Here is a 26,014-nt window from a genome sequence, read left to right as displayed (position 1 = left end):
CCTGGGATATTGTTTTCTCCCTATCGTCACGTTTACCGGTTCGAAGCATAAGCGAGACTTGAATCCGTGATAAACAACGTTAGAGGAAAGACTAAACGTGATCCATGGACTTTTTTCTCATAAGTTTTTTTCAAGTTCCTGAGTTTTAAAGTGTGGTGAATCGATGGGAAATTTTATATAAAGGCTTTTCTTTGTCATAAACTGCCAAGGAAAAAGTTTAAAAAGTAAAGAGGAAAGCTAGTTGATGTTAAAACAGTCATTTTTCAATCTCACAAAGGATATGATGGAAAAAAAATGGTTGTACAAATAAAAATATTTGTTGAATTAAGTTTTAAAGCTGTTAGAAAATATATGTCATACACAACATTGTGACTACTCCTTTCTATGGTTATGTAATTTTCTAGCAGGATAAAAGATTTAATTTTTCACACACTCTTTAGTCTATTGTACTAGAGAGAAAAGAAGTAGGTACACTCATGGGCCCTCTTGACTTGCCAATTTTTTTCACCCCTAGAGCATTTTGTTTCTGACATATAAAGCATTTTTTATAATAAAAAAGTTTATTTAAAATGAAAAACTTCTTTTCTTGGAGGAAAGCTTTTCCAGTAATTTTATTTCATTCCTCTTAAGGGAATAATAAAAAGGCGAACGTTGTAAACACTCAGATAATTTAATTGTCTTTAATAAGAAAAAGATTGCAAGTGAACTTTTTGTGGGAGTAAAGCAGCATATTATGTGCTTTTTATATTTATTTTTTTTCCTTTCATCATATCAAAGCCAATGGACTGGAAAACTTTGCTCAAGTTAACAGTTGATATCGAGTAGCATTAAAAAAGCTTTAAAGACTACTTCTTCCTTTATCACTTTACCATGAATCTTATGAGAAAAAGGGCCAAGTGATTCTCATATGAATCGCATCAGAATCTCTTTGAAGATATCTTTATACCACTTGACATGTTTTTTTCTGCTTCATCTAACAAAAAATGAATTGATTTCAAATTTTATCTTTGCATATACATTAATAATTATTTCTAAGATGATGCAAAGTATTTTTGAAAAAAAAAATTTATCATGAAAAGAAAATTTTTTTTAATTATATTCCTCTACAAGAAGCAATTAGATTTGAATTTGCAGCAGGTGTCTGTGGTCACGTGAACAACTCTTATGTGCTGTAATCTTTCATCCCTTCCTACTGCCATTTGAACTTCTCATTCTTTTACCACCAACACCACACATACAACATCAAGACAGGGTAGAAACTTAGTTGGAACCAAAGGTTGATGAATTTACAGATAACTAAATTTCATTAGCATAATTTTATGTAAATAAGTTATAATAATTTATGATGCATACATATATGTACTTACATCTATTAGAACTTTGTGACTTTTCCATGAGCGAAATAATCTGTCCATTTTAATAAGTGTTAAATGTACTTGATTTAGCACAAGAATTACGCTTCTATGAACACTTGCTGCATGACTTCCAATAAATTACACCGAAAATTGAAGTATCAAAAAATTTATGGACGGTTGTAGTTTTGTTTTTGTTCCAGATTCAATCTTTGGAACAGTTGTTATTTTAATCAGTCAATGGTTCATTTGAATTAAAATGAAGTGGAATAACTTTGAATGATACACTTTGATAAGAAAAATAGTCTGAATAACAACAAGGTGATAAATTGAAGCAAAGTATCATGTGTATGATGATAAACTTGTGTAAGAGTTGTATGTAAATGTGACGCGATAAAGTTAGAAAAGTATAGTTAAGTAATCGCGCGAATAGAAAAGGACGGTCAGCAACCCTCAGAGTCGGTCGTAGGACGGAGTTAGTCCGAGTACTGGATGTTGTCCCGCGAGGGATTCAGCGTGGAACCTCAACTCAATCCTCCTCTGTTTCCTCCCTGCCTCTTGCTTATACTCTTGGTTTTCTCGCTCGCGCGCCAAGCTACCTAGTCGTCTTTAAAATGCGCATGTGCAACTATCGATTCCATGAGAGTTCCCGCAGGATGTGAGATTTACAACAGAAAAGCTTTCCTAAGCACACCAGAGCATTAGCTAGCTTCGATTTTCGCACTGACTTATCGTATAAAAATTTTTAGATTATTCTGTACATTCTCATGATGCTCTCCAGTGAAAACAAGTTGAAACTCTTCCGGTTAGCTTTGAGGATGACCGTGAAACCGCGATCTACGATCGAGAGTGAGAGGCGAGGACGAACATCGACCTCTTATATGAAAGAATTTGCAGGGGTATTACTCTCGAGACTTTACTATTGAGAGATGGTTTAGTATTTAAGTTGAAGTTTATTTTTAGCAACCTTGAAAAAATGAAAACTATTATGAAAGTCAGCATATCATTGGAGTTAGGTGCTCTGAGAATTTTTGAAGGAAGTTATTATTATATTTTATTGTTTCAACACCAGTCTCTTCACTTTTATTATTTTTTAATTGTTTAAATAATAGAGACCATTCATATTATTTGTTTAAATATAAAATAATTTTAATTATTAATAATAAAATAATTATTGATAAATTTTAGATATAAGAAAGAATTTAAAATAAATATTTATCAAGTTTTATAATAAATACTCTTTTTAATTATGAAATACATTTAATAAATTAATTTTATAAAATAGAGTAAATAAAATTTTTAATGTGAGTTTCATTTAGTGATAAATTTAAATGAAATAATAGTAATGTCAAGTAAATATACATTGAAAAAAATTTTATTGAGTTGACAAAAAAATACAATTATTTGTAATAAAATAGATTGAATTCTTTTATTTCATTTTTTTTTTTAAAATGAACTTTTATTTTAATTTAATAACGTAACAAGTGTAAACTCAATTGATATTTTGTTAATCTTTTAAGAGACTTGTGATTAATTCTAGCTCTCTAAATTTCAATAAATAATAACTAATTCAACAAATTCATTTTTTATTTAAACATCGATATCAAAGTAATCAATTTATATGAGATGTATTATAAAAATTTATTGAATTAAAAAAAGTTTATATATACTTGAATAAATAGAATTATTTAACTCTTTGAAATTTTTATTCCATTCATAAAATGGATTTTTTTTTCTAATAAATTTTTTTCAAATGTATTGTTGAATAAAACACTGTAAAAATGGTAACATTGGAAAAGATGTCAGCGAAAAAAGAAATTTTAGTAACACGAATTTAAAAAAAAAAAAAATTGTGTAACATAAATAACAAGAAATGTCGTATTATTAGTACTAAAAGTAGAAACGGAACTGAAATGAAAAATTGAGAGAGGTAGACAGTATTGCAAGTAAATTTCCCTTGATGCCATTCCAATACCCAGATTGAGTGCAATCGTGAAAAATAAAAATCCAGTATGTTTAAAAAAATATACAGTAGATTGATCGAAAGATTTTATTTGAGTCATAAATTTTTCCATCATCATACAGTGAATACAAAATATATCTCCATGTTGCTGTTCTAAATTTCTTTCTATATAATTCAACATTATTTATCAATAAAATATCAAAGAGAATTCGCCATCATGATTAAACCCCATAATACAGAGATACAAAGCTAAAGCTAACATATGTACCCAGAGATGAATAATGAGGGCAAAGAACGCAATTAAGTTCGAGTTCTGCACCCGTAACTTTTATTCCTGTCATTTTCGTAATCCAACCAACATCATCCCTATATTGTATAAGTATTTACTAGACATGTATTTATGTCGCGAAAGTGAAGGGAATTGTGTAATTTGACTTTCTGTAAAAGCAACACCTTGGTTAACCCTATAGTTGGATTTCTCTACAGTTATTCAGGTGTGTATCCACCAACAACAAAGTTTATTCATGCATACAAACATAGGGGGAAACCACTTAACCCTCAGAACGTGCACAACTTGGTTTTTTTTTCAACATCCCTCAATGTATAAGTTTCATTCTTGTAAAAAAAAATATACTTTTTATAATGACCCAGACGCAAATTCTTGAACAGGGCTTTGGGAATAGCATCAAGAGATAGCAACTTGTCACCTAGAGAATTGACAACCCTGAAGGCTCTTTGAGCTCCTTCTTGAGACTGAAAATATTTTATGATGCTTTGAAACACCTGCAGTTATTTTCTAAGATATAACTGATGTAAATCAATAATTTTACGATGTTTAAGCATCAAGTTATCGCTTAAGTTTCTGCGAATTAATACAACAATAAATTTCAGTTAACCGTCGTTCAAAAGACCATGAAAGTTAGAAGATTAGCTGTGTATACTAGTGGCTTCATCGAAACCAAGCATGAATGCATCAGTTAATAATTTCTAATGCTCACTAGGATATTCCCTCTAGAAAGAACTAAGAATGGTCCATTCTTAAGTTTGATATTGGACCAAGATTGGAGGCACTTTTAGGTTCAGGAATGAACCCACCTTTATTCCTACTTCTAATGTTAAAATTATTCTCAACAACACCAAGTTTATTATAACTTCTTATGAAAAATATTCTTAGACTAGTGTTATTATCCAGTTATGTCCTATTACTAGATCAGCATTGATAGCCATGTTGATGATAATCCAATCTTGGAACATAACTAAAGTGATTGGACATTGATACATTGGATCAAGAGTACTCTATCAAAGTTCGTCCATGACTGATCTAAACTATTATAATCTAATCTAATAAATCTAACCATAAAACTGTAGATTTAATCTTAGCACTAAATCGCTCACTATAGAAAGACTCACATTTCATGGAGATACTTATTCTTCTTTTCAGAATCATACTAGTTTAAAATAGAATACTACCGTTCGGCTCAGACTGTTTTTATGGTGCAGTGTAAAAAGTATTAACTCTCTGCATTAGAGGAATGAGTGTGTGAGATAAAAATCGTATGATAAGTGAAATATTAATTAGTAAATTTAATGATTGGATATCATTTGTGTGAATTTTAAGCTTTTTAAAAGATTTATTTTAGGTGTTATTGTAATATAAATATGAAATAATACCTCAGTATCTAAATCAGACTATTTTTGATTGCAGATAACAAGAGAAATATATTACATGTTTTTTAATTAAAACGAAGAATGTTATTTTAATTGATGTATTATATAAATAAATGTGAAAAAAGAAATGTTTTAAATAAGTATATATATTCATTAGCAACTAGCTTCTCTTTTGATAGTTAATTATACTATAATTATTTTGATGTTTTATAATAATCTTTTTAACTATTCTAAATGAAGTCTCCTAATGGCTTTATTATGGTTCATCAAATTAGTATTCTTGTAGATACTTTTAAAAAACTAACATTACATAATTGTTTTACGATAATAAAAAAAATTTTAATTTCAAAAGCATCATCAATGACGTGAGAGAAATATAAAAAAAAATTGAATCCCTAATGAAGTAACTTTTAGTTTGTTTGGATACACATTCTGAAAGCGATCTAACTCTCTTTTACCCATAGAGAGAACTGCCTTGAAAGCTCGTTTCACATCAGGATCACGCGTGGCTGCTCTAATGGCTTGGCCAGCCGGAAACGTGAGTATCAAACAAAACTATGTTTTAGCAGTTCTCAAGATTTTTATTCCAATATTCTTTTCTTCACATGTCTACTTATGCTACGATTATCCAAGTCTTTATTATCAGCAGAGAAAAGCTTAAATAAAATCTCCAAATATATCTTTAGATAATATTCAACATTTTTATGCAATTTATCTTATTCTTATTATATTTTGTGGCAGTGACTAACTTTTGGTACCACGATTTGCCCTCGAACTTTTCGTTTTTGGTCTGGATTGCCTGGCAAACTTTTCTCGTCACGTCGAGCCCTTGTAAGATCGCAAGAGGCGAGTACTAAGCGCACGACTTTTCGCGGCAATGCATCAACCCAACTGAGAAAGACAAGGAAAAGAAATAAAAAAAGAAGTTTTAAAAAACCACGGTCAGGCTAGCATATTTATAGTTGTGTCGTGAAGAGCAAAGAGCTGAGATTCGAAGAGATTTCGAGGCAAAACAAAGTGCAAAGCGCCTCGTAAAAGCTGCTACCAAACTAGCTTGATTCTAACAACGAAGAGCTCTTAAAATATACCTCTTAAGTATATTTTATACACTCTTTACTGTTGATTCAGGAGCACTCTGGTCTAATCTAATGATTCCAACATTACACCTTAAGATTTTTGGTAGATTTTCAACCACAATCAAAAATCATCATAATAAACAAATGTTAATCTTTAATAATTCACTCTTATCTTGCTGGAGAAGGTTTCAAGTAAATATTTACCAAAGGTCTTTTTGAGGGAAAGCTGAATGTGAGATAGGGGAAATGGAGAATAATTCTCCTGTAATTCCAGAATTCTACTGTATGAAGAAATTCTGAGATTTGGAACAATGTAAATAAAAGTTTGGTTTAAGAATAAAAATTTTTTTTTCGAAAAGCCATTGGATGGCGGAAAAAAAAAGAAATGAAGAAGAGTTTATATATTTTCAATTCAAGTAAAATTTACTTGTTCATTTTTTCCTATTTCTTGATTCTCAGCTTTAGGTTTATTTGATTCTAAGTTTGAATATAAATATTTTATAGCAAAGTGAAATAAGTTATTGCTAAATCAATATAAAAAAGTATACACAGTTTTTTTTTAATGCAGTTGACTTAAAAGTTTTCTCTTTTTTCCACATCAAAGACTCCTCAGCTTCATAATAACAAAAAATAACATTCCAGAGAAAAGTAAAAGACTATTCCTACAAATATTATTATATTTTCACTGCTCTTCACTATCTGTAACATCTTTAAGCTTGATCTGGTTGATGTTTTTGGATCTTTATGATTGTTCAACATAAAAATAATGAATATTAAAACAAATGTTTTTTTTTGTAGCTAAATATTTTATTTAAACATGATGTTCAATTGAAATAAAACATGGAGTATAATAAATCCAATGTACTTGAAAAATTATTAAAAATCTTTTTGCTTTTAATTTAAAGTATCATAAAAATGTTTCCATAAAAGTGAAGTACCACAAATAATTTGACGAAATATTTCAAGTTTAACGTCCTGAAAGGAGACTCCTTGATCCAATAAGGACCTGGTCGTGCACATAATACTATCTTAAGTAGACATAAAAGGAGAAAGAGAGATAATAAATGCAACTCAAAGAAAATTAAGACAAGAATATCGCAGTTTATCACGTTCATCTTAACTTTCAGACACTTGTGTGCACAAACATATAATATAGCTTTCTGTTTCATATGAAAAATTCAAAAGTCTGTGTTAAATAAAATTAGATCCAACAGTTGCAAAAATATATTTATATATAAATATTCCAAGGTGATAAATAAAACGGAAGAGTCTCCGGAAATGATCTCTAAAGTCTTTTCATGTTGACCGACGACAATAACATTGAGAGAAGGGATTTTGAGTGACGGCATCATATCTAGAATTAGATAGCTCAGATCCCTGCTTCCTTTTCTCTGTAGCCAACCGTTTACACCCTTCATATATGATACCATTGATGCGGTGTACATCAGTAAAACCTAATACTTCCTTTTCTACAGTCACTTGCCGCAACACATTAATATAACTCCTTTTTAAGTTTACAAATTGATATTCTAATCTAACGGAATAGGGAGCAACTTCGGGGAAACAATTTTGCATGAAACAATTAGTAAATACTAGATAAAGCATCTGAGAGGAAAGAGAAATAGGATAATGAGAATAGAATGGAGTTAAATGGAATAATGAATGGCTTTAAATAAATTCTAGAAAATAATTAAAGAAAAGAACTCGGAAATATGTCAAGAAGAATATTTTCCGGAGGGTTTAAGAAGGATAAATTATATAATTGAATGTTGTATCAAGTATTAATGATGAAATGAGAAGATTCATGTGTTTTAGCTGAACTTGTTAAAGATTGCACAATTTTTTTTTTGCAGAAAGTTACCTTATAAAGGAAAAGCACAATATTACTAGTGAATTATAAATTGATGCTTTTAGAAAACCATTATTTGATGCAATATTTATTTTATTCATCTTTATTGGAACATTTTAATGGCAATTATCATCATTATCAAACAATCTATTGCTAATCATCATCAAGCTTCATTGAAAATGATTGAAGAGTTAGAGTATTTATTTAATTGTATCATATAAATTTATAAAACTTAATTTTACTTTGATTCAATAGTATTTACTTGTAATTTTTTATTCCAATCGTGATATCTATTTATATAATGACGATGTAGTTTAAGTAAAATACTATATGATCCTTGTAAGAGCTTCTACATGAGAATTAATGTTGATGATTAATGACTTTTAAACAGCTTCCTAAAGAAACTGGAAAAAAATTCTGTAACAGTTTAAGGTATGAATGTTTTTTTGAAAGGTAATTACTCTTCTTCAAAAACTAGGAAAAGTCTCAACATGAGACTTCCTTAAATACGACATTTTTCAACACATAAAAATGTAGAAAAAAGTCTGTTCCTACAAGAGTTTTAATGAGTATATTAAATTTACAAAATTTATTTAATAAGAAATAGTAATATATACTTCAGATAAAATTCAATTTCCTAGATCTCAATATAAGCAAGATTGGATTCAGAGTACCAAAATTATTTTGTGAGACCACAATGAGGTAGCTTGATGAAATTTTAATAAGAATATTACCGAGCCTTTTGAGATCTAAAATTTATTATTCGTGTCTTAATTAAAGAAAATACTGGATTCACTAAAGATGAAGTATCTTGGTAAAAAGGAAAATTGGACCACTTCTGCTCCAACATTGAATCAGGGTTGGCTACATTAACCCAATTTTGAATCAACTTTTATTGCTACCAAGGTAATCTAAAATGTTTGATATTAATAGCCAAATAATATAACATAAGACAATTATTACAGATATGCCTGGAAAAAATCTATTCTGTGCTAAAGTATTTTTATTAAAATTCCGTGACAGAATTTAAAAACTCTTTCTTCAAATCTCTACTGGCTGTTTAATCACAATTTTTATTGATAGTAAAATGTAGGATTTATTAATGTAACAAAAATTTTATGTATCCCTATCGACCTCTAAACAATTTTATTACATGACTTTCCATAAACCTAAATCCCCAAATCTTCTGTAAGAAATTGAGTGTAGACAAGCGCTGATAACTGGGCGATAACTCAAACATAACCGACCTTTATCTCTATAAATTAAATTGATGATATTTCGACTGAGATGGTATGTACAATCAGCTTAAAAGAAAATACTACTCTGTTTATCCACTAGGTCATCGATTTGAAAATGTAAGCTCATATTGTCTATACGCTCCATTTACGAATTGGCAGATTTCCGTTCAGGATATGAACTTGAGGGGAATGAGAAATTTGATCTCTCAAGAGTGTATTGCTGTGGTCAAATTAGCCTAGATTCCAACCCAAATATTCGTAATATATCGTCATATTTTCCATCCATTCAGTACATGGAAAAAAATGAAAATATTTTCATATTAATGGATTTCAAATAAATTGGAGCTAGAACTGCTGCATCAGCATAAAAATATGAAGGGTTTATCAGAGTATAAAATCCAATTTATTTTTAACTTGCCAATTAAATATGTGACTGCTTATTTATCAAACAGAAAATCGATCGAGCATGGTTTTGAAATCACATCGAAATCTGATGCAACATTTATTTAATTAATTAATTCACATTTTTCTTATAATCAGAAGGTATTATGTTACTAGTTAAAATAATTGGCAACCAATTCATCATTCATATCAATATATTTAAATTTTAAATGTTAATTTTTATCAATCTTTCAAAATAGAATTATTTATGACCAATTTTCTACTGATAAATGATGTCTGGCATCATATTAATTGGTGCTCTTATTTGTTTAACTTGAATTATTTGTTTAAATGATTGCAAAATTAAAAAAAAAGAACCAAAATATCTTGGTTGTCAATGGAGTTTGAAATCCAATAGTTTGTATGATGCTATCTGGCCTAGATTCCGATTGAGTTTTAATGACTTAATATGACCACAATTAATTCTGTCAATTTATTACAATTCTCTATCAAGAAACAATAACAATAGATGTGTCGATAATTAACGTTTTGATATAAAAGTAATTTGACAGCAATTTAAGAGTTCAATACTTAAAAAAATGGAACTCTAGGTGGATCACTTTATTGTCTGTCAGTCTATTTGTTCATCAAAACTCTCAATGATTGATCATCAAAACATATCAAGTGCTTCCAATTGAATTGGAACTTTGAAATTTGACATGAAGGAAGATTCCATAGCATCAGTTGATGAATTGCAATTTCTTTCCCTACTGCATAAAATCCATGAGTGTCTGAGAAAAACACTTTAAATGTCATGATGATCTAAGCTAAATGTGCTTCAGTCTAATTGTTCTAAATGAAGTGAAAAATTTTTTAATTGGAATTTTATTTAAAATTAGCCATTTTATGCTAAATAATAAGCAGGAGAAAAATGCTTTAATGCTATTTTGAAGTCATTTTAAAATCTTTTGTCATAAAGTCTAACGAGGCTGGGAAAAAATCCTTTGTCAAAAATGTAAAAGACGTTGAGAAGATGGAATATGATCGTTAACTGCATAAGAAAGTGTATATATATTCCATGCGACAGGAAGCAAGTAATGAGACTTAAGGGTCGATTCTTTTTTAATTGACCGCGCCCCATCTCTTTGTTGTCCTGCTGAAGGTTAAACGATACTACAGGCAATTAGCTTCGAACTTTGCTCCGTCTAAAACACATCGAGGAACAATATAACTGGTTGAAGTGGACGCTAGAGTTGTATGAGAGTTAAATTCATTCGAAGAAAATAATTGGCTTTTAAGTTTATTGTAAGTACTTATACTTTCAGTAGCATAAGAAAGAAAGGAAAAGAAAGGTCATTTCTATCAAAGTGCATCAAATGTTCAAGTAATGTCGTCAATTTATATTGAAGTGAACATCTTCAGCATTAACTGCAATCTAGTTTAGACGAACCTTTGGTAAAACTTTTAAAAAACGATCACGTGCCTGCTATCAATACTGCGGAAACGGAAGAAACCGCAGGACATAGTTCCTACCACACCACATCTTCCAACTTTTCCAGCCTCTCATCTGTACTCGTCTTCACTCTTCCCATCCTAATCCAAAGTAACAAACTGATTCGTACATGGAGCATTGCCGCAACTTCAATCATTGGCAGATTCGATTACGCCAACCTTCGAAACTGAATTTCTAAACTCATTGCTACAGTGACGACGCAGCTCGTTTGAGAATGTCAGAATACAGAATGTGGCTCTAAGCAGGATATCCGGATACCTTCTCACTTTAAAATATGAAATATTCAACCCTGACCTTGAGCGAGTTGCCTTAGAAGCATTTTTTATCATTCTGCTTGTCATTTTCTATGACGTACATGAAATCCGTTCTACTTTCTTACAATGTGTATTCAGGAAATAGAAGTGTCTGGTGTAAATAACAAATCTCCTGTGCTTTCATCCATCATTTGATACAACAAATATTTTTTTCTGGTACAGGAAATGTCTATCAGCCCAGGTAAAGACAAGGATTATATAGATTGACAAGCTTTTAGGAATATTACCTGGGTCAAGGATATATTCATCATCAGTCATTTGGATTGTTATCTGCTAATTATCATTTAGATAATAATTATGGTAATAATCATACATTTTTTCCTAATGGATCTGATTACAGAATTTCAACCCAAGGTTTTTATTATCAACTAATTAAAAACTATCTTACAGACACACTTTGTTCATTGTAAATATAGTATTATCTCCAACTAGACTTTTCTAGTTTAAGCTTTAATCTAAGCTTTTTAATTCTATATTAATGCTGCATCATTGGATGACAATGATCATTACTGATTAAGAGTTTCATTTTTAAATTTAAACTTCAAACTTAATAGGCATGTCATTGATAATTACTTTCCATGAAAATCTGATTGCCATTATATAATTTTCTTTAAAATGAACATTTTCCTATTGTCCTATAATCCTTTATTTGATTTGTCAATCATAATCTTCTATAAATTACCATCATTATCCTACTTTTCTATGAAATCATGTCTATTATTGATCATTATTTTGTAGAATAATAATCCAGTTGGCTCTAAATGAAAATATTTGTAAAAAATCCAACCGTGAAATTGACTGCTTCTCCACAAAGCTGAAGATTATTCTCCATGGATTATCTTGTAATTCGATATTTAATAAAATAAACGTAAATTGTTGGTCTAATTAAATAGATCTACGATGTAGTTTACATGGATATTATGATAAATTGATGAATAACATATTAATAATAGTAGATATTGGTTTGAACAATTCAACCAATGAATTTAGTGGAAATATTCCTTTCATGTAACAAGCATAACGTGGATTATTGTTGTGTCATGTTACGGTTCTCAATGTGGTATTCGTGTCACATGCTTATTCCCACATGTAACAATTTCTCTTGGGAATATGAGGAAATAAATCAAAAGTACAAAAATACAGCATTGAGTAAGTGAAATATCCACGGTTATTGGCATAATCATTTCCTCCTTTCGTCAAACCTAATACGTATGAAGTATAGGAAAATTCCTCTAGCGATTTATTATACATTAACTAGTATATAATATAAGCATCCTGTCACTTTTATTTGTGGTATGCTATCATCAGCTTTTCTGCTTTACTAGCATAATCATTAAGAGCATTCATTTATACTGATCATATTTTATACATTAACAAGTTAAACACGTTTTAAACATGAAAATGTTGGTTTAAAAAAGCATCCTAAAGTACCAATTTATACATTTTTATTGATTATTTAAATCTGTAATTACCAATCTTTGATTTGTATCAGGTCTCACGAATAAAGCGCCAGCTGACGCCTCTTCTAAGATTAGCCGATCTCAGGAGAACCGGCTCTATATTTACCGGACATGGGCGTTGCAATTGCTGATGTACACCGGCGGCAGTGAAGATATTCTTGACGATGTGATTCAAGTACAAGCTCGGCCATTGAGCTTAGCATTCATCCGTGCAGTGAACGTTTCTTTGGAATTTGTAATGTCTGCTAAATGCTTCTGCTATTCACTTGAATGTGCATTCAATTATGCGCGAATAACACAAATTAAATTCTCACTATAAATTCGTCAAATTAATTGGAAACTGGATATACACCTTCACTGATGTATGAGTGAGTGTATATAGTCTACTACATAGGGCTACACGATTTGTATTTGATATTTTAATTATGCTGCTGGTTTCCATTTTCAGCTGTTTTAATTATTCTTTTGTCAGCTCAATGAATGCTATATTTAGCTTATATCTTTAGTACTTTACTCACTTGCATATCTTTTGACTTTTATATCCTTGCAGTTATGACTCTTGGAAGGAGTGAAGAGAGGGTCCTTCAAAAGATATTTATTTCCTCAAGGCGCAAGAAACGCCTACTCATAAACGACGCCCATGTCTCAGACAGTTTTAAAAATCCCAAGTTTCATTTCCGTCTATTTTCTTCTTCAAAATCAAAGTTGTTATAATAAAATTGAACGGTATTATTAGACATATGAAAATATTCAACACGAGATGATGATATTCTGATGTGTTTCACAAATGTTCTATAGAATATATATGTGAAGAAGTGGAACACCTAAACTACTTTTTTATTTATAAAAGTAGTCGTAAAAGTTCATAGAAATGATTGAGGAATCTTGAATTAAATGGTTTATAACCATAATATATTCCAATAATAAAAGGAATACATTCTGCATATCAACACTATGCCTGTAAAGCTAATTCGTATCTATTTTTTAATTAAAAAAAATTTTTTTTTTGCTTTAAGACTGAAGAATTTTTATCATTTATTAATTGATCATTAATTATAACAAGTGAAAAGGTAATTTTATTCTAGCAGGAATCTCAGAAAACAGCTTTTCTGTGGAAATTTAACTACATTGGATGATAAAGTCGAACACAGAAAGAGTAGAATTGGAGGTTATACGATAAATTATTTATATCAAATTATTATATTTATTATATATTATTTTAAATTATTTATCGAAAATTATTATAAAGACAATTATTTTATACGGGAAGTATTTATTAGCGCGCATATATTCATGTCTTTATGGAATTTAAAAGTTGAAATATAATCTTTATTAATTAGTAATATTACGAAAATATGATCCTGAAAGAATTATGCCATCTTGGATTATGTAAAATTGACTTTTATTTATGACATAATGGATTAACATAGTTTGTTTTCAAAATTGATAATTCGAAGTGGCACAAATCCGCCATGATTATTAATATATTCTCTATATGCAAAACGTTTCCTTATTCATGCCAATAATTATGTATTTACAATCTATACATAAGAAACTCTTAAACTTTCTAATAATTTATATTATTTATAAATTGTTAATTGTAAAGTTTTTGTCTTTCGTCATTATTCACTAGTTTTTTTTATTTATTTTAATCTTAAATAATATTTGTAAATAATCATAACTTAATTTACAAATTTTAAAAACATTCAGAGATTCAATGGAAGTCTAAATGATCATGTTTCTAATCAGATTTTGGCAGCCATAAAACGAGGAATAAAATCACCTAAACGAATTCGTTCGACGTGAAAATATTTCTCGGGTGTCGGAGCGTGAAAGCGAAGAAAATAAAAGTAAAAAAGGTGTAATTCGTTCAAGTGAAAGAAGCTGAGAAGGAGAAATAGAAAAAGAAAATGAGTCATCGAAGGTGGTCAAAATCGGCAACTTTACAAAGACTCTTTAACGAACACACGGGTGGCACTTGATTTCTTGTCGTCTCTTTTACTTTTACTACATAACACGTTCATCTTGCCAGCCATTCAAATCGGCATCGGCAAAGGTTCACTGTTGGTGTGCTACCCCCCGGGAGTAACTGCCAAAAATTGCTGACAGTAGAGATCGAAACTTATCTTTAGAAACATGGGAAAGTTGTGGTACATCTTGCATTTTATTCCTTCAACTCTCTTTTCACTCCAAGGATGACCAAGCTCTCCTGCAGATCTACTGCTGATTTTTTTTCCACAGAAATCCCAACAAATTGTTTCAAATTTAAAAGTATCCACTTACAATGGACTAAGTTTTCTTTTCTTCTCCAGCAGTGTCATTTTTTAAGCTCAAGTACTTTATTATGGAGCCATCATAAAAGCTTATTAACTTGTTGGAAGGTAGAAAAAAAAAATAATCAAACTAAAGTGTATGTATAATTAATTGGGTGCTCAAAAGTGAATTAAGAAAATCACTTAATTCTTATAAATTATAAAATTGTAAATTCAATGATGTTAATTTAAACACTTGAATTCCCTGACTTCATTTGAAATGAATAATAGCTCTAACTATAAAAGTTCCAAGTGTTAAAATGAATTGTTAGGGTGCTTGAAACCTACAACCCACCTTCTATAAAGTGTTAAAGGATCTTAAATCTGTTGAAATTGGGGCGTGTGTATGTTTGGTGTCATAAAAATCAAGGATGGGAAAACAGACTTTGAAGAGCTACACTACTTTCATGATTCTACCCTCTTGGAAAATTGGTGCGAGGGTGTGTACAGCGATATACTAAGAATCGATGACTAGACCCTACTTCACACACTTCTAATAAGAACCCTAAAATTCTGCCCTATCCTTTTTATATCCCAACAAAAATAACATCACGCTTTACTGCACGAATCTCCACTGCACAGCTTCTCATTTCCGTCAGAGATTTATTTTTCTAGTATTGTGAGATCTCTTTTTTTCATACAACAGATAGTCTATTATCGTTACTTTCCTGATGAATAAAGCAAAACAAATATTATGAATAGAAAAATCACCTAAACAATACAAGTTTTTCTTGTTATTACTTTTTTCTGTGTTATTTGTCTTGACTCCATAAAAGTGTAATGGATTCAACGAGAAGATTATTTCCCATATTATTTAGTCTGATAGAAACAACTGGGTTGGATCCATGATATATTATCAGGAACAAATATTACTGAAGAAAAAGAAATATCAAAGTTTGAAGTAGTTGTTTCAACAAAAAAACTAAATAACTATTTGTTTTGTTTTTATATGAAATAAATAAAAGATTTCTTATTCATTAGCTTTCTTGATTAAAGATGCTTTGGTGAGATCTTGATAATCATTTGTCATTATTTTGGAGTAATTCTCTTTTGACAAAATAAAATAAAGCAAACATTTCTGTTCTAAATAATAATTTGCTTTTATGAATCAGCTTTGCAATTCTAGAAGAATATTTTTTATTTTTTCTCTCTCTATCTCTCTATATGCATATGTATGCATGGATGATAACTGATGAAAAAAACTGATATTGTATTCACCAAGGTACCAGTTCATGTGCACTGACAATGACATGGTAACATTAGATTTTAGTGTGATTTAGTTCAAGCATTTTTTTGTTTAATTAATGGAATAAATTATTGTTATGTTTTAAAACTTATAATATAATTCAAGTTCCATTAACAAGAAGGATTGTAAAGTTATTGATTAAAGCTTGTCATGAATCTGTTCAACAGTTTTTGAATGAATGTTTTAAAACCTGAACAATCTTAATGATTTTTCGAATGTTAATATTAATTTATAAATATTGATGGGCTATAATAAATAATTAAATATAATTAATTACAATAAAATGTTGTGAATAACAATAAATTATTTTTTATAATAACTAAATATTGCTAGGAAGTTGATCATGTAGACCTTTGAAGTTACACTTGCATTTATTTTGTTGAGGCTTGTATTTTTTATTCGATGAGAGCTATTGTTATAATTCTAGTTTGACAAAAAATCATGCAAAAAAAGATTAACAAAAAAGTTAATAACAATTTTTTGTGGAAATATATCTCAAGCTTGAACACATACCAATTTTCTTCATTTTTACAATTCATTTTCTTTCCCAGTACAAACAATAATGTGTCAACTTTTCTATATTGGATGTACTGCACCCATGAAAAGAAAACTTGATCAACTTTTGTATAGTCTTGAGTAAATATTTTTCCATCTAGCACTAGAATATTTAAATCGAAGAATAATTTTATTCTGCATAAGTATAATGGATTATTAACTAAAGATAAATTTCCTCAGTACTGCACAAATATTAGAAATTATCCTATAATCCAACAGTACATGCGTACATTTTGTCATTTATAACTTTTTTCCATATATTATAATACCTTTTTCTTCAAAACCCACAAGTTGACATGTCTGAAAGACCAAGGGAAGCTATTTGTATAACTTATAGGCATTATACACGTGACATTCTACTTATCTTTTCTCTTGCTTGTCTATTATTATTCCCCTTTTTTTCTCATTTTATCTTTAATGCTTTTTTTTACTTTGCATCCACGCCCACAAGTTCATGCATCGAACATTTAACGTAACACAAGAAACATCCCCCTTGCTTCAACCCTTCCGACTGCCAGTGTCATACTCTTCCTTCCTTAGTTATACATATATACATTCACGAGTAGTTCACTCATGTCCGGATGTTCTATTTGGCTGCCATTGTCAAAATTTCCAGTTTTGTTTGTACGGAAGCGACATCCAGGAACCTTGGAACAACACAACTACCGTGTCTCAGTAGAAAATTCTATAGAAAACCACTTTCATGCCTGCATGCTCTTGTCTGAACTTTGAGAGTTTTCAGAGTATTTTTATTTAAATGATGAAAAGGAAGTTATTGACGTTCCTTATCTGCCAATAAAAATGTCAAAAATACAATCAATCAGCAGCTGCAGTACTTTGTCATGTTGGTTTTACATTTGGAGCAGAATAATAGAATGGAGTCTATTGAAAACTTCTATTTTTATTTGACTGAAGGAAGCTACTTTTTTGTATTTTATTCAAACAAAATTTGTTTATGAAGTAAATTGAAAAGAATGATTTCTTTTAATGTAAGGTACTTTTTTAATCAAACATAAACTATGAATATGTTTAGATTTATTAATTAGCTTTTAATTATTTCAAATAACCATCAAAAATTAAAAAAAGATGCTTGATGTCTTCTATTAGACAATTTTAAATAAAATTATCATTATTTTTTCATCATAATTTTTTATCATAATCAACAAAATAGGATAAAGTGATTTGCAAATTAATTAAAAAAAATCCTTAGTAATTAATTATCGTTGATTTAAATGCAGAAAACAGCAGACTTATATTGCAAAAAACTCAAATTTTGAACAATAAATCGATTCGTTTCCTGCGAAGCAAAATTTTCTTTTATTCTAAAAAAAATCCTAGGGAAAAAATTATCACGCTCGTATTACCTCAGAGAAAAACAAAGTTGAAAAAAAACTTGATAAATTACAATAAAAATAGTCTATCACTATGATAAATTTTTATATAAAAATGTGCTTCCTAGTATGAGTATTGATATGATTTTGATAAAAAATTTTACGTAGAAATTTATCTACTAACATTCCGCGAATACAAGTAGAAAATGAATAACAGTAAAAACAAAAAGAAAGCATTTATTCAAGTTGTAGAGGTATCTAAAAAATTGCCGAAGGGGAAACCATTTTTTCCAGTATGCCCCGAGCAATATCGTCGATCAATCAACCCTTACTCTCGTCTGGGGAATATTCTGGCTATTTTATCGAAATTTTCAATTAAAGCTTCTAGCATAGACTATAAAATCTTATTCTTATATTATATTCATTCAATTAAAAAAAATTTTTTGGATTATTTTTAAATATTACGTTTTTTTTTTTAAATTGGAGCAGAGTTTTTATCACGCGGTAAGGATTGCAATTATCACATCGATATGGTTACCTTCAATACCGACCGTTAACCATAGAAGATTTGTTCATGGGGGTTGCATGTTTGCTGGCAATCGCGTGAGGGTGTTGCGTGTAAATAATTTCCAATGTTTTATGTATAGGCATGTGTCAACATTTTCATGCATAGAAATTTAGCAAATTTCCGGAAGTAAATATTGCCTTCCAGGCTTGCAGGACATGGACATGATTATCTGCATGTTGCAGCATTGTTGACTGTCCAACGGTCGAATTTTAAATTCAAATTATGTTTAGAGAGCCCAACGGAAGTGATAAAAAGAAGATAATAACACCAAGTGTACTCACAAAAAGTGGATGGAGCTAAAAATACTTTTTCAGAAGACACGGTGATAAATTAAAAGATAAAAAATTGCATCAGGATATTTTTTAATGGTCATTCTAATTATAAAAAATAACTCCGCTGTTAATTTCACTGATAATATTCTCCTTTGTATTTATTTTAATGAATTTCTTTTTTTTTATTTTTATTTAGCTTACTGGGTTGTCGGCATGGGATCTTTCGAGCCAGTTCCTGTTATTTGAAACAACTGAAATTTGGCTTATGTTTATAGATCTTTTATTATTAGTATTTTTTAACAATACTAATTATTTTAAGTAATTGACTCTATTCAATTAATGACAATTCATATTTTCATTATCCTTTATCTTTTACTAACCTTTTCTCAAACCAAGCTTTTCAATGCTACATTAATTCTGCACATTTTTGGATGGCAATAATCACTTCTTTTTGACTGTTTTAATTTACAAATTAAAACTAACATGATGTTAAATATTCCACGAATAAACAATCAACTTAAATTTATTTTATTGTCATCAAATAACACTGTTTTTGAATTTCAATAGGACTGAATAATTTTTATTAGTTTCTGTTCCATATAGTAATGGGACCATAGTATATCAAAATAATACAGTATGGTGCTAAACAAAGCCAATCAAATTAAAACAGCTAACTTCACTCCCTTGTCATTGATTTCAAAAGATGGACAAACTTTTTCTAAAAAATATTTATGTATGTTTAGTTGGTATTTTTGAAGATTCAAACAAACAACAATAGAGACATTAAATTTATAAAACGAAAAAGAAAAAACGATTGATATTTGAAAAAAAAAAGTTTAAATATCATTGAAAAGCTGCGTAAACAGACAGAAATAAGAAAAAGATATTTGATAATTCAAAAGATATTTTGGTCCTATCATGGATCATAACGTAACTCTTGACAGCTGTGCTGATTCATATATAACTACTAAAAAATAAGAGGACAAAAGAATAAAATGTAAACATGACAAATAGAAAGGCGCCATTATAAAACGGAAGTGGCCAAAGTCATAGTTAGATATCTTGGTGCGATTCCGGTTCAGCAGCTGGGTGCCATCTGTGAATTATGTCTTCTGCAAAGCTCACGTCTTTCGATTAGATCCCTCTAGTTTATTTTTGATATTCTTTTTTATTATTATTCGCCCTGTTCTTTCTTCTTCTTTCTTCAGTAAAATGAACCGATGTGGTGAGAGTTAGGTTTAATAACGCGTGACAGCATGGTTACAACGAGTAATGATGGTCTTTAGAAGGCATTATGCTCAGGATCAAATTGTTGGTTACACGTGAGGAGGCATGGTTACATGCCACGCATATCAGCTTCAACACTCAAAAGTATATACGATGAGAGAATAAGAGGTAAAGAAAGGTTGTGTGATCAATAATTGAACAAACTTTTCATTAGATAACCTCAAAATGAGGGTGATAAATAGATGAAAATTACATTTTTTCACAATAAATAATCATAGAAGGGAAAGCGAGAATTTGGTCTTGTTCCAATTAGGGGATAAGGATGAGAATCGTTTGAGAGTTGTGCGAACGAGGCGAAAGAAACACGAAAGACATGCATGTATATAGCCGGAGGACACCTTACCTTTCCCCTCTGCGCTTTGGAACATAAATAAGCCACTTCGAAGGGTCGGCCAATGTTTCCGACACGGATGTAAAAATATTTGTTCGGTACAACTAGAATCTCGCTAAATTTCACGCCTATTTCTACATTCACTTCTAGCCAGTTAAAATTTTAATTTCCTCTAAATAATAAAACCATTTCAAATTATTTTTTGATATTTTAATGCCTTGAAACCTTCATAAAAAATAATTACTAAAAATTCTAGAAAATAATTAAATTTCTAGACTCTTGCCGAAAACTACCGACGATGATTCATCAGAATAGTGATGAAATTCATGTGCTGATAGTCGTTAGCAAGTTATTGCTCGATTAATTCACGTCTTGAGGGGATCGAAATTGTATTTAAAATCCCTCGGAAGACATAGCTGAGGGGTCGCAGTATGCCTTGAAGCAAAGTTCACAAAAGTGTCTGATGTAGTAAAGCCAAAGAAAGCTTTAAATGTGGTAGCAATGATGGATCATTCACCAAAGGGGGATTTGGGAGACAAAGAAGAAAGTGAAATGATGAAAGATCAAGCGATATAGTCAAGCATAAATGTTTCAAAGCTAGAGAAAAAAATTAGCGAATGATTATAAATGAAAGTGAAAGGATTGGAAATAAATGCGGGTGCCAGGATTGGGATCCTTTTTGTCTTCCCTATACATGTCATGATTAATTCCTAGAAGCAAAGGCGACCTCTATTTTTTCGTCTAAAAAGACTTGAGAGTCTTTTGGCATTTGAACAAAGAAGATGGGCGTACGAGGACAAAGCCACATGAATAAATTGAGAAGCAGTATATGCATAGAACAAAAAAGAAACTAGTGAAAGAAAAAGTAAAAATGAAATATAAAAAGATACTGCGATGTTGCGTGCTCAGTTATCCTGTCACTGTGTCTGTTATCGTATCCTTGTGGATGCAGCCGTTTTTGTCGCATCTTTTTTTCTTTAACATTCAACCCAGCAATACACAGCATTTATATATGCTGCAATAACGTCATAGCATTCCGGGTGCTTCAAAGTCTGCAGGAAGATGAGTGCTAGGTCATCGGATAATTCAACATCAGGAGGAAATGTTGGAGTGAGACAGAAGCATAAAAGAGAAAAGACTTGAGAATGGATAAGTACTTTACGTCCATCTACAGATCCATTAGGAAACACGTGTGTGCTGAGAAGTACCATCGACATCTTGACTCAACAAGCAGATTACAACCGCTGTACTTCAAGATCTTTCCGCTGCGTCAGATCAAGAGGTGTGTGACACTATAAATGCGGCTTGGTTGTTTAATTAAAAAGAATGTCAATGAGAGTCTGCTATTTCATTTTTACTTTTATTTCAAACTTTCCAACTGATAAATATCAGCTGTTGTCTACTACCTCTTTTTGGAGCAATGAAGAATAGCTCGTTAGTCCAGCAGGTAATAAATCTCCAAATTTTTCGAACTCGAGTTTCAACCGAATGGAAAGAGAAGAACAACCACCCAATGTACACTGGTCAACGATGATGGAGATCGCATGCGTTTAATTGGCCATGTACCTTCGCTTCCAAGTTTTCACGCTAGTGTGGTCCTATCTTTCTCCTTATTTCAGTGATATATGACACTGTAATGTTTTAATATTGTAAAATAATGATGAAATAATAGCTCAAGAAATGATTTAAACCAACTAAAAGTTCATTAACATGGCTCATAGATGGAGACATAAAATTATTTTACAATAAAATAAAAAGATTGTCGTGAGATTATTTTATGTTATAAAATGAACATAATATTATTGTAACAGTGAATTTAAATCTCTTAGAAACCCTGGCAGTGATAAAAGTCATTTTTTGCTGTATTTGTTGAGACATTGTTTTTTCGACAAGAAGGAAAGTTCATTGAAATGCAACCTCCGTAGTGGCGCAGTGGGAAAGGAGAAAATAAAATACTTAGTAATGGAGGAAAGAGCAGGAACGAAAATGCTCTGAGGTGAACATGATACAGGAGAGCTAAAAATATCTTGATCCTATGCCTCGGGCACTGCACTCTGAATTCTTCTGATAAATATTCGTCTCAAAAGTAGTGTTACTGACCGACTACAAGATGACGCATTCTCACTAAAATTTTTTTTTCTGTCATAAAAAGAATGAAGGGTCCCAAAGAACGATCATTGACATCAAAACACCCATTTTTCATAGCCTAGTTTTTAATTTTAACATTTATTTTTTTTTTTTTAATTACTAGCATGAAACTTGAAGAGAAAATAATAAATTAGAAACTTTAGAGACTAATTTAGAGCATATCATGCTCAGTTATATATTATATAATGATTTAGAAACAAAGAGAGTTTAGTAAAGCAAAATCTGTTTCATCTCGAGCTGAAAGAATCTGTTGGGCTGGTCATTTTAATAAAGTATCAAAAGGGTGGTGTGAAACGAGTTGAGCTGACCGCTCATAAAATTTTCGACGGCACGATTCGATTTAACTAAGGAACGCGTGACTTCCCCGCAGGGCGATTGCGTTCCTGGGAATGAAGCTCAATATTTTTTCGCACGAGTGTACACCCGTGTGCTTACTAGCGTTGAAATCCACTTGGTTACGATAGTCAAGTCTCACCAGGCTGGCGCCAAGCAATAATAACCATTCACCCACGCTGAGACGAACTTTAAGATTTTTTTGCATGATGCTGAAGCAATCTACTAGGAAGTGCTAAACTAAAAGGTCTTTTTAGAACTATCATTCTGATTTAAATGGTATTTTTATCTAGAGATTATGGTAAAATAATGTTAGAATCATTTTTTATTTACTTATATTTTCGATAAAAATTATTGTTATCATTTGAATAAAGTTTATTTAATTACTGTTAGCTGTAAGTTGTCAGTCATATATGTTGATAACAAAATAAAGTTGGTATCTTTGATATAATTTAAATTTCTCTTCATAAAAAGTAGGTTATTTTTTTAAGTAGTAAAATGTAAAATAATTAATACAAATGTTCCCAGTTCTAATTTTAAAATTCGTAGTAATCATTTAATTATTAAATTCAATCAACTTTAATGGTAGCTTGAGTTTTAATTATTAAACTTCCAAATTGTGTTGAAAAAATTTATGGGACCTTTGATAATAAAAATGTTACCAGCATGGAATTATAATATTTTTTATGATGATGATACATTTGACTAAAATTAGAAAAATGTTTAATACAACTGTCGTAAACTTTCCTGCCAGTCTAGTTTTCTGGGTCAATGCTCGAGCAGAGGGAAATGTCAATCGGTTTCTCATGATAAAAGCCCATTTCAATGTCCAAGACTTCAGACAATAGAAGCTCTCATCTCATTTCACTTGGTGTATAACAACAGAGAAATGATCATAGATTCGATAACCACACTTGGTATTGATCATGACCCAGGGGCATAGTCTTTTGAAGGAAAGCTTCCTATCCCCCAAGTACTTCGATCACCCTCGAAACATTCACGGAAGATATAAATCCGTATGTGCTTCCTTACTGGCTTGTCTGTACAATACTGAGGTCTACGGTAATCTCATTTCAACATCTAATGCATCGTTGAATGGTGGGTGTGAGCACACTTTTCCAGATGCCTTATATTTTCCCCCTGGATTAAGATGGATGATGATGTTCGGTGTCACCGTCAGCATAGATAAAGAAAGAACGAATTTATATATATATATATATATATATATATATATATATATATATATATATATATATATATATATATAGATATAGAAATATTGTGAAAGCAATGAAACTGATTCATCCACCACATCCCCCAAGATGACACAATTTATCTTCATGACTTTCTTCAGTAATATGGATCTGAGCTTCAATTTACATGATTGCAAAAACTGAAGAGAATATTAAAAATCCCACAGCTCATTTCGATGCTTCTACATTTGGTACGAGGGGAAGGATAATTTCTAAAAAACTATTAGACTTAAAAAATTCTTCAGAGATGAAGAAAAATGAATATTTTATGTTGAATTGTGATCTTGTTTAGGTTTGTAATCATAATTTAAATTATTCTTATGAATGATATATTAAAGTTGAGATGAAAATTTCTTATATAACCTCAATAAATATACTAAATATTTCTTTTAATATATATTGTAAATGATATATTAAAATAAACTATTTTATAATGTAGTTTTCATGTTTCTTCAATAATGTGTTTTTATCCTAATACATATAAATGTTTTAATACATTTAAAAACTTTTATTAATATTATAATTTTAATTTGGGGAAACATATGATTTGAATTAATTATTTTTTATACCAATCCAATTAGTTAATCTATTAAATATATTACTTCACTTTACGATGTTTCAGTGACAATAATAACTATTTTTATGTGCATTAAAAATATTTTAAAAATAAATTTAACCAAATTAAATATTTAATGTTATTTAATGTACTTTAACAATTCATATTTAATATTTAAATATCTAAAATATTTAAATCTGTTTTTAAAACACAGATATTTTTAGTTTAACAATAGAATATTAAAATGGATGCTAAAAAAATCTGAACAAATATATTCTTTTATTTTCCTTGAATTTTCTTAGAAAATAAAAATGAACATAAAACAGCGAAATTATTTATCTCAAACTTTTAAATTTACTTTAAAAATCTCAAGTTTTTTACTCACAATATTGTACATATTTAATTTTTTTTGATGTAATTAGCTCTTCATGCACAAATATTAAATATAATCACAATGATAACTGTTAAAATAGATCCCTCAACCATTACAAAATAATTGCTTCTGTAATTATTTCTACAATTTCTAGTGCAGAAAAAATGTATCTTTTAAATAAGTAAAATTCAATACTTGCAAAAATTCTCCTTGCAATATCAAAACTTTTTACATGAACTTTAAAATTGATCCAGGTCTGCTGAGCACATAGTTAAATAAATACGGATGATCCTTCTCAACGAGTTTGCAAACTTTACATAACGACCATATTACATCATTCAAAGAATATAAATTATACTATCTACACAGCAGTTTCTCAAACTTAATTAATGATCTTTACGATGACATGTGGTCAATAAATTTGTTCATTTATTTTATATAATTTCTTCACACCTTCATCTCATCAGCTTCAATCCACACATCATCACATAATATCAAATATAGTCATATATTTATTTTACATTAATTTATCGAACCAATGATGTCAGGTTGAGTCGTGCCAAAGTTTTACATAATATCGACTCTGACACCTGAATGCAAAACCGGAGCGTGCAAGTTGCATTCGAAACGAATTA

General features: G+C 30.1%; 1 protein-coding gene across 5 annotated transcripts in view; it reads right to left on the bottom strand.

Moving 5' to 3' along the window:
• LOC118064799 (amyloid beta A4 precursor protein-binding family B member 1-interacting protein) overlaps positions 1-26,014 on the bottom strand; it is a 137,517-nt gene that overhangs the window by 27,029 nt on the left and 84,474 nt on the right. Inside the window, exon 1 of one of the 5 annotated variants that reach the window (XM_035080025.1) lies at positions 1,368-1,813. The exons of the other annotated variants lie outside the window; for them this stretch is intronic. Coding sequence (XP_034935916.1) covers positions 1,368-1,415 — 48 coding nt within the window. The 5' untranslated portion in view covers positions 1,416-1,813. Of the gene's footprint in view, positions 1-1,367; positions 1,814-26,014 lie in introns of those variants that run through there. 5 annotated transcript variants of the gene reach the window in all.

This window comes from Chelonus insularis, unplaced genomic scaffold, assembly GCF_013357705.1.
Source record: "Chelonus insularis isolate UGA/USDA-ARS -01 unplaced genomic scaffold, ASM1335770v1 contig_109_pilon, whole genome shotgun sequence".
NCBI classification, from domain to species: domain Eukaryota; kingdom Metazoa; phylum Arthropoda; class Insecta; order Hymenoptera; family Braconidae; genus Chelonus; species Chelonus insularis.
The sequence above is the reverse complement of the archived record's forward strand: the minus strand, read 5'-3'. Positions and strand labels throughout refer to the sequence as shown.